The 10,123-nt window shown below is 39.2% G+C and overlaps 4 protein-coding genes across 4 annotated transcripts in view; all 4 read left to right on the top strand.

The window, feature by feature from the left end:
- The window catches only part of LOC107701000 (zinc finger protein 678-like), a 6,076-nt gene extending 3,559 nt beyond the window's left edge, over nt 1–2,517 (top strand). Inside the window, exons 5-8 of the mRNA XM_016502893.1 lie at nt 803–1,027; nt 1,567–1,700; nt 2,044–2,167; nt 2,259–2,517. Coding sequence (XP_016358379.1) covers nt 803–1,027; nt 1,567–1,700; nt 2,044–2,167; nt 2,259–2,478 — 703 coding nt within the window. The 3' untranslated portion in view covers nt 2,479–2,517. The remainder of the gene's footprint in view (nt 1–802; nt 1,028–1,566; nt 1,701–2,043; nt 2,168–2,258) is intronic.
- A 973-nt stretch (nt 2,518–3,490) lies between these two features.
- On the top strand, nt 3,491–4,667 carry LOC107701003 (PX domain-containing protein 1-like). Its single transcript, XM_016502896.1, has 5 exons — nt 3,491–3,740; nt 3,829–3,929; nt 4,029–4,143; nt 4,232–4,331; nt 4,454–4,667. The coding sequence occupies exons 1-5, from the start codon at nt 3,491–3,493 to the stop codon at nt 4,665–4,667; spliced, it is 780 nt and encodes a 259-aa protein (XP_016358382.1).
- Nucleotides 4,668–6,656: 1,989 nt separating this feature from the next.
- LOC107701002 (melanopsin-like) lies at nt 6,657–8,328 on the top strand. The gene is given in 1 exon segment (XM_016502895.1): nt 6,657–8,328. A coding segment is annotated over 1 exon segment (1,506 nt). The 5' UTR covers nt 6,657–6,787; the 3' UTR covers nt 8,294–8,328.
- Nucleotides 8,329–9,279: 951 nt separating this feature from the next.
- Nucleotides 9,280–10,123, top strand: part of LOC107700979 (transmembrane protein 53) — a 3,962-nt gene continuing 3,118 nt past the window's right edge. Inside the window, exons 1-2 of the mRNA XM_016502861.1 lie at nt 9,280–9,492; nt 9,703–9,806. Of these exons, the coding sequence (XP_016358347.1) occupies nt 9,438–9,492; nt 9,703–9,806 (159 nt within the window). The 5' untranslated portion in view covers nt 9,280–9,437. The remainder of the gene's footprint in view (nt 9,493–9,702; nt 9,807–10,123) is intronic.

The following is a 10,123-nucleotide window of genomic DNA, read 5'->3' as shown; positions in this document are numbered from 1 at the left end:
ATCGCCAGATCGGCTTTCACCGTGGATGAAGCGGAGTCCAGCCCGGAGTCGTCACATGTCCTTCCGGACACTCCTTCATCGAAATCGCCGGCCGCGCTGCTCTCAAGCCCACCGCCTCTGCTCACTCTAACCCTCCGGCCGTTCCTCACGCTAGCCCCCGGCCTCTGGTCACTCTAGGCCGCCGCAGCTCACTCTAGGCCGCCGTGTGTGACGCTGTTTGTCCCCACTGGATGCAACGAATGCCTCGTTTATAATGGGTTTTCATGTTTTTGAATCATCGCTCCGGCCTGACAGGGCAACATCACAATATGGTAAGGGGCGTAACATTTCCGTCTCACGCTTGAGGTATTCGGCCAATCATAACGCACTGGATAGCTGGCCAATCACAGCACACCTTGCTTTTCAGACCGATGAGCTTCGTAAAAATCGACGCGTTTCAGAAAGGCGGGGCATAGAGGAGAAACAATAATGTACAGTATGTGGAAAATAATGTGTTTTTTTAACCTTAAACCGCATAAACACATTTCATTACACCAAATACACAAAATAATGTTCTTTTTAGCAGCATCATATGACCCCTTTAATTCAAAATGCTGTAAAGCGTTGGTTCTCAACTGGGGGAGGGGGATCTCACTAGGGGGAAATATAATTTACAGAAACTGAGTGTGTCCACAGTTTAAAAATGTATTTAAATATTGTTGGAGTCAAAAAGCCACTGCCTTAAAGAGAATATGGTGAAATGGTTGACTGTTACTCTGCTTAAAAGCCACTGTTGAATGATGACTTCTTTGTCTGTACGCAGAGAAAACCAGCAGCTTGACACATCCACCAAGTACCCAGAATGCTTGAGAAGGATGAAGCCAGAGTCGTGGTCCCAGGTTAGGAAGAACAGGGTGAAAAACAGGGTTGTGGCTAGGGAAAAAAGCAGTGAAAGAGGAAAGGACAGAGTGGGACACCTGAAGAGTGACACATCTGTTGGACTCACTGTTTCTAGATGGAAAGAGTTTTGCTGCAGCCTCTGTGACAAGTATGAGAATGATTTCATTCCTTGTTGATTTCATTCCACATTAGATGGAAATGATCTTAACCAAACTGCTATTGATGTGTTGCATCTTAACATGGTTGTATTTTATAGTAAGTACAGTTCAAAAGTTTGGGGTCTGTTCGATTTTTAAAATGTTTTTGAAAGAAGTCTCTTATGCTCACCAAGACTTCGATTAAAAAAAAAAAAAACATTCTGTTTTAATGTTTTATAAAACTTAATTTATTCCTGTGATGCAAAACTGAATTTCTCCACTCTTCAGTGTCAATTGTCGTTGCTGAATTTTTGACCAATGTCCTTGCTGAATAAAAGTATTAATTTCTTTAGAAAAAAAAAATCTTACTAACCCCAAACTTTTGAACTGTAGTGTATAATATTCTTATAGTGGAAATGCACTGAAGTGATTTATGTAGTATCTGTCTGGATAAATAAAAAATTTCCTTTATATGCCATATAACTTTCTTTTTCCTTTGAGATAACTGTTGAATGTCAGTTTTCTATAATTTATCTTTATCTCTGTACAGGAAGTTTTCTACCAAAATGACAATGCGCCGTCACATGGGCATTCATCAAGGAGATAAGCCATTTAAATGCCCCCACTGCCATTACTGCGCTCGTCTCAAAGCCTCGCTCATACAGCACCTCCGTGTCCACACAGGTGCAGTTACAACACATATCTTCTTTTAATATCAAACATTCTTTTTTATGTATACGTATTTGGTACAGGGGCAATAGATCATTGTTTTGGAATTACAGTGACACATCTTGTCCTCTGCCTTTATTAGCCCTGGTCACTAAACAGAAATTATGATCAGAGCCGAGCCAATAAATGACTTTCCCATGGTACTTTAATTAGAAATGTAGACGACTCATGGTGACATGCAGAGATTTAGAGCTTAGTGGAAGTCCTTTCAAAAGACTGGTTCTCATGGAAAAGTTGCCATGACATTGCACTGCCTGAGTGTGAGAATTCCAGTGATGTGTTTTTCTTCTTGCTTTAGGTGAGAAGCCATACAAGTGTTCGCAGTGCTCCTATGCTTCTATTGACAGAAGCTCTCTGCGCCGACACTTAAGGACACACACTCAAGAAAAGCCTTACTGCTGCCAGTACTGTCCTTACAGCAGGTACCTGCATTCGTCTGTCATAAAGTTGACAGGCTACACTTGTTTCATACTACATCTGTAACTAACAGTGAGGCTCTGCATTTCACTTCAGCATCCAGAAGAAGAGCTTAGACCTCCATTCACGGCGTCATCACACTGGAGAGTCGTTCCCTTGTCACCTGTGCCAGTATTCCACACCAGACCGCCAGCTGCTGGTGCGACACAAGAGGAAACATCACAGTGCCGAACAAACTGCAGCACTGGGGTACAGGAACAGCTCTGGTTCTGACTCCCAAACAGCACCTTCTCAAAGAGCATGGACATCCGAATGATATTTATGATTTCTAATAAAACGTTTTAGTGAAATTTTATAATGTCAAAGCATTGTTTTGTTAATTATGCACAATTCTTGTAATAATTCAGTAAATTCCATGTGCCATTGCTTTTGAAATATTATGTCATGGTTTTAAATAAAAGTAGATCACCCCAGCATTGACACAATAAGTCAAGTCACGGTTTAATAAGTTCAGTGGAATGTAGGTGAATGTTATTTGCTCCATTTTAGTGGGTGGTTAATTATAACTTTAAAATAGTAAGCGATTAAAGGATTGACCCATGATGCAGCAAGCCTAATACTGAAACGACAAGCAAATCCCACTACCAGTCCAATAGAAACTGGATTATTTCACCTGTTGCTCAACGCACGAGCAGCCAAATTCATATTAACAGAGGACTAGAAGCTTAATTTAGTCATTTTGTTTTAGTTAATTATTTTAAGGCTATCGTTGATTTTAACAACATCTTTTGAATAGGGGTCTCGCATTTTTTTTTCAATGACACAACGATTTCCCTTTTCACCTCGAGCTCAACTGTATGCAAACGAGCAGCGGCATCATGCAGCGACAACCAATAAGATTGCAGCCAGTGACCTGCCGCCTAATACAATTGGATACTGCGAAAGAATAGGAACGCCCACTAGCATCCAACAAGAATGACAGACTAGAGGACCTCCATCGATTTAATCGATGTCTGAACGCGCCCACTTGAGAAATTCCTAATTTTGGTAGATAGTTCACAGGGAATGTGCACGAATGGAGCTTTCAGGGCTCATTATCTGCAGGCGAAGAGAAAAGTGGAGTTTTAAGTCTGTTCAGCTTGTGTAAGAAGATTTGCGAACTTGTATCAGATAATAGGACCAAGATTTGCGTTTTAATTTCGCCGTTTTATAATTTTTTCCCCGTTTTTTTTCAGCGTAATACATTTCTTATTTTGTTTTATTCAATTTAGTTTAAAATATAATTAATTATTAATGAATATTTAATGTATTTATGATACGACTCAGTTATGGCAGGTGTTTATATGGAGACCCTTCCTCAGCTGAGCGTGAATGGCTTTTGGGTCTTTGGGCTCGAGCGCTTCGCTGTTGGTGCTGCTGGAGAAGAAGATGAGTTTTTCGAGATTAGGACTGAATGGTCTGAAAAAAGCATAACATATCTGCGAAGGAGATATCACGATCTAGTGAAACTTGTTAGGAATTTAATTATATCATTTCCAGACGACAGAGGACGTTTGTCTCAATCAATGATGCTTGAGGGTATGACATTTATGTACATTAGTGACATTTGAAATAAGTGGTCATTTAACTGATAAGAGATTTCATTATTCTATGTATGTTTTATCAGCACTACAGAGGATAAAGGAAGCGGAGCGAAACAATAACGTTCAAACCAGGTTGGATGAAGTGGAAAAACTTTTGAGAAGTATAATGAAAATGCCACAAAAGGTGCTTCTTTAGATTAGCCTGTCAATTCCCTGTGTCAATAATAAATGCATTGATGCCCTATAGTATGTACAATAATCATGCAAGTAATTTATTTACCAGTTCTCTCACTCTGAGGCAGTTCTTAAATTTTTCAAGACTTCTCCTTTTGACTACACCTTGAAAACCATGTATGAACCAATCCAGCCTCTCTACCAGAGTCCTGTCACTGTAGCTGGTGTGTGTTCATGAGTTCTCCTGTTTTATTGATCTTGAACTGATTTTAAACTGTAGTTTTTAAGCTAATATATGATGCTTTTCTACAGATGTCAGAAGGGCCAATGGGTTTTGTTTGGCCAATACAGAAACTGTACTTTTTGATGCGTATTTACAAGCACAAGGAGCAGAACCATCTTTAAAGTATAGGTAAAAATCTGACAAAATAACATCCAAATAGTTACTCTTCTATATCTTCTGTTGATATATTGCTGAAGCAAATTTGACATATTTGGAATCAAAATGAATGTGACTTATTTCATCACATCCAGCTCTGAGAATGAGTCCCAGATGTGGACCGGAACGGAAATTCAAAATAGGATCAGATGCGTCAAGGAAACTGTGCACAAACCTGGCAAGGGCTTCATGACTGCTGGTAACCCTGAAAGTAAAGATACAGACTATCAACCTAAAAAATCACAGATTACCAATAGCAACATGACCTACCTCCACCTTCAAGCCTGTGAGACAGACATCCTTGAATGACATAATGCACTTGACAATGTAATTATAGCTTTAGTGTGGAAGTCCACAGAATATTAATTTTTAAAGTTTTTTTTAAATAGAATTATTTCTAAAAGAGTTGTAAAGACTTATAAAAATGGATGTGATTTTTAAAAAATGAAGATTAACTAATATTAATAGAAAAGTTAAGCTTCATGACTGCTGGTAACCCTGAAAGTAAAGATACAGACTATCAACCTAAAAAATCACAGATTACCAATAGCAACATGACCTACCTCCACCTTCAAGCCTGTGAGACAGACATCCTTGAATGACATAATGCACTTGACAATGTAATTATAGCTTTAGTGTGGAAGTCCACAGAATATTAATTTTTAAATTTTTTTTAAATAGAATTATTTCTAAAAGAGTTGTAAAGACTTATAAAAATGGATGTGATTTTTTAAAAATTAAGATTAACTAATATTAATAGAAAAGTTAACCACCTCAGATTAATGTTTTTATTATTATTATTATTTTAGCTAAGTTCTTTGGTTCATTTGCTGGCATTTACAAATCATATCAAATGTTTAGTTGACGAGTGATATCTCAAGGTCAGTTATTGTGAATGAAGTCAACCAATTATGGAAACTTTACACTATATGGCCAGAAGTATCTTGACACCCAAATAGCACATCATATTATGGTTGTTGAGCATTAAATATCAAAACCTTTGGCATTAATGGTTTCCACTCTTCTTGTAAGTCCTCAAACATGTCTATAGGAATATGCTCCCAATCAGACATGTGTCAGGGATGTCAGACAATGATTTAGGATGATGGGGCCTGGCTCGCAGTAATTTTTTTATTTTTATTCCACAGGTGTTCAGTGGGGTTCAGGTCTGGGCTTTTGTGTAGGCTTGTCAAGTTCTTCCTTAGTAAATCATTAATTTATGGGCATTGCTTTGTGCACAAAGGGGGCATTGTCATGCTGTAGGAGAAAAAAGCCCTTTCCAAATTGTTGTCTCAAATTTGGGAGCACACTATTCTAAAGAATGTCATTGTAAGTCTGAGTATTTTTGAGATTTTTTCACCCTGGAATTAAAGGGCCGTGCCAAATAGTTTGCCCATTAATTAGAAATGGCTTGTTCACATACTTTTTGCCACTCACTAAACTCAAGGTCAAAATAAAACTAAATTCAGTTTTAAGAATAACTGCTGAGAGTTTTTTTTTTTTTCTAAAGTGGGCCAAGTCTCTATCGTGAAAAGGATTGAAGGCTATAGGCTGATCATTATTTAACTGGAACAGGGAGAATAATTTCAGTCCATGTTAGGGTCAGTGAGCTGTTCCCATGATGAGGGATGTTAATCAGTCCTTATTGGAACAGTCATTGTGCTCCACTTTCACATTGCATAAATTGATTTGGCTCACTGCATCCACTCAACCAATCCATATACCCTTATTTTGGGTCAAAATGTGCTTTTTTCCATCAACATCTGCCCTAATTTACTTCTCTAAACAATAAACAGTGGAAACACTTTTGTAGTTAATGACTTCTAAAAATCGAAACAGCTTTTCATGGTCTACATTTCCTCTTGGTGACCTCTTTACCTCACAGTGTTATCCAACTCACTGCCAACATTTCAAATGAAACATTCAAACTTTAAATAATGTAATGAAAGTAGGGCCATTATGTGGAAGGGGATGTCTTTCTCTATGTCAGTGCCATTTATTATCAATATTATACATAATTTTAGCTCATAGCCACAGGGTAAAGTTTGCCAACACTCTGTATACAAATGTATCTTGTTATTTCTTCTTATAAAATGAAGACTAAAGCACAATCGTCCAGAAATAGCAACAGGTTCAGTATGATTTAAGTGTTTTTGTTTTTGTACTGTAAACGTAGGCCAAGACAATTGTTGTCCATTATGACAGGCCAAGCCTCAAACTACTTACTGATCAATAATAACTTGGTGGTGCATTGATTAGTATATAAAAAGCTAATGTAGGGAACCACCATTCACAGAATGACACAGAGAGGAGAACAGCACTGTTTATTATTTTACACGAGAATTTAACAGCTTTTTCGCTTCTCTAAACAAAATTACCATCAGTTTTGTATACAATAAATTTACGACTGAGACATCAAACCATACAACATGAGCCATCACTCCTCATGGAGAGGGCATCATTGTGCCCCTGAAGACATTAACTGCACTGCAGGCTTTAAGGAGTCACTGGGCAGCAGGAGCTACAAGTTGCTCCATGTGCCTTTCCAAGGGCCGACCCACAACCACCACCATGAGCCTCCACACCCTTTCCCCACCGTGGATGTTCCTGATCATGCCCACTACATCATCGGTTCTGTCATCTTAATAGTCGGCATCACCGGAGTGATTGGAAATGCGCTGGTGATCTACGTGTTCTGCCGGAGCCGTACTCTTCGAACCGCAGGGAACATGTTTGTGGTGAACCTGGCTGTTGCTGATTTCTTCATGTCCCTCACCCAGTCGCCCGTGTTCTTCACAGCTAGCCTGCACAGGCGCTGGGTGTTTGGCGAGCGCTCTTGTGAGCTCTATGCCTTTTGCGGTGCTCTCTTTGGGATCTGTTCCATGATGACTTTAACCGCCATTGCTGGCGATCGCTGCCTCGCCATAACTCAGCCTCTTGCCGTTGTAGGAAGAGTTAGCCGATGCAAAGCAGGCTTGGTGTTGGCCGTCTTGTGGCTCTACTCCCTGGGCTGGAGCCTTCCACCATTCTTTGGCTGGAGTGCTTATGTTCCAGAGGGTCTTCAGACTTCCTGTTCTTGGGACTATATGACATTCACTCCATCAGTGCGTGCATACACCATCCTCCTCTTCATTTTTGTGTTCTTCATCCCTCTAGGCATTATTGCCAGCTGCTACTTTGGAATTTTCCAAGCTATCCGAGCTGCGGGGAAGGAAATACAAGAGCTGAATTGTGGGGAAACACACAAGGTGTATGAACGCATGCAGAACGAGTGGAAGATGGTGAAAGTCGCCCTCCTGGTCATTTTGCTTTTTGTAATATCGTGGTCGCCCTACTCTGTGGTGGCCCTCACCGCCACAGCTGGCTATTCCCATCTCCTGACTCCCTACATGAATTCAGTACCTGCTGTGATTGCTAAGGCCTCAGCCATCCATAATCCCATCATTTACGCAATTACGCATCCGAAGTATCGGGCGGCTATTGCCCGTTACATTCCGGTACTCCGCCTCATCTTGCGCGTCAAAGAGAAAGATCTTCGTTCCTCTTTTAGTTGCAGCAGTGTCAGTTCCCGTCGTCCAACCCTCACCAGCCAGTGCTCTCTGGGGGTTAGCATTGGCAATGCTGCGTGAGCTAATGGCCGCTGGGGGAAGACGCGCTTGTCTTCTGCTTCAGATAGTGATTCTTGTTGGACTGAGAGTGAGGCTGATGGTTCCAGTGTTAGTTCCCTGACCTTTGGTCGTCGTGTGTCCACGGAGATCTCTACAGATACTGTCATTCTTTCACCAGGGTCAAGTACGAACAGCTCCAGTGGGCAGAAGCCGGAGAAGACACACAAAGTTGTAAGCGTACCAGTGCCATCTATTACATTTGAAACAGATGCAGCCGACGGCGAGTCTCTGTCGATGGGAAAGCTTTGCTCCTCGGGGGGGAAGTAAGGGAATGATGCAGCATTTCAGAGTAACTTTGGTTGTAGTAAGTTGAGTAGTAGTTGCTTTGACCTATTCTTTTTTATTATAAATAGTTATTTATATGTCCTTCTTTACTCTGCAAGCCTGTGTCTTGTTAGTTTTGTGAACTTTGTTTTTAACGATTTTCAGGTTTGTGTGAATTTAGCAAATGCATTTATTAATTTAAATGATTTCTTTCAGAAAATGTAAGCTATTGTTCATTTTTTTCTTTAACTAAAACCTTAATAATAACCATCTAGTTTTTTTTTTCTGGTTTAATCTGAGAATATTCTGGCATGGATTTGAATAGTTGAGCAAATGTATCTAAATGATGTTTGGCATAATTTTAATTTAAAAAACAGCATATACAAATATCTTAAGTAGTCCTGTTTATTTCTAACATTCATTGTATTTCTAACTGTTGTCTAAGTGTCGCAATAAAACAAATCCAGAAAAATGTAGTGCTTTTTTTTATGTTTTATACCCGGGGTCCAAAATGTTAACAGTTCTCATACAGACATTAAAGGTTATTTACCAAAAGTTTTAACCTCACATTTAAAGTGAATATGAGGTCACATTTAGCTTTGCAAGGGGGGAAAAAAAACCAACTTGATTTATAAATGTTTGAAAATGGTTTAGTACTGGAAATACATTAATTTTGTCTCATATAGCCTACACAACTTGGACCACAATAATTTCTTATTCTCTTTCTTTGTATATATACTTACAGTGGCTCTAAAGTATTTGAGAATTAAAATACTTAAAATGTATGAATTTCATTGTAGTAGATTTTCAGAAATTGCACTTTATATTTAACAATGATAAGTCGTCATTTTTTATTTTAAACAGCATAAATATTTTTGAATCGTTTAATTTTAATTAACAATTATTAATCTTTTAGTAAAAAGTTTTTGTTTTTGTTTGAAAGTACCTTTATTTTGAATTTGTCTGTTACTTGTGACTCGTGACCCGGATGTTGTATGAAACAAAGGCACGCTGATGTTGCCTGCTTCACTCGTGCGTCGCCCCTGTCTGTGACTGTCCTCTCAGCATCAGGAGAGCACTCTAACGCGACACTCATTTGAAGTAAATTGTTTATGGCAGACAGACGATTGGGAAAATAACCGTCGATATGGGGGATGATGGTATAGATTACAACATAGTTTTTCCAGAGGCACTGATCTCAGGTAAGTGCTGCTCTGAGGCTGACAGCAGCTCTGGGTTGCCCTGTTGCCTAATTCCTTACGCATATGCTCAATATATTTAGAGCAAATGAATGGAATCCTGGAAGCTGTGTTTAAACCTTAATTCAGAGATGTTAAATTGGAAAGCTTCAATAGGAATAGGTCGTATCATTGGATCCGTGTAGTTTGGACACACTATTTCTATCTTGACAGAGAAGCACTGGCGGGGATCAAAGGAGCCAGTCGTTATTCTGCTAGGCTGGGCGGGCAGCAGAGACAAACATCTCGCCAAATACAGCTCTATTTATAATGAACAGGTGAGACATTTTCCTATGCCTTGAAAACATACACATATTGTTGTTTCTTCAATCATGGTCGCTGTTGGTCATGTGGATTTTTAGAAAATCTTAAGCGCACTTGTCACACTCTCACTAGTATGTTTAATTTGTCTTCAAATATGCACCACAGAGGAATTCTGTCATTTTTGTGTATGTTTATTTTTTTCCAGAAAGTCGCGAACATTTCCATTACAGTGTGCTTGTCACAACAATATTTCAATAGTATTTCATGTATACCACATATCAACAAAGAAATGTTTTTTTTCACAACTACATTGGAAATGATGCACTATATA

This window comes from Sinocyclocheilus anshuiensis, unplaced genomic scaffold (assembly GCF_001515605.1).
Source record: "Sinocyclocheilus anshuiensis isolate Anshui unplaced genomic scaffold, SAMN03320099.WGS_v1.1 scaffold1143, whole genome shotgun sequence".
NCBI classification, from domain to species: domain Eukaryota; kingdom Metazoa; phylum Chordata; class Actinopteri; order Cypriniformes; family Cyprinidae; genus Sinocyclocheilus; species Sinocyclocheilus anshuiensis.
Note: the sequence above shows the minus strand (reverse complement) of the source record. Positions and strands in the feature narration are given on the sequence as shown.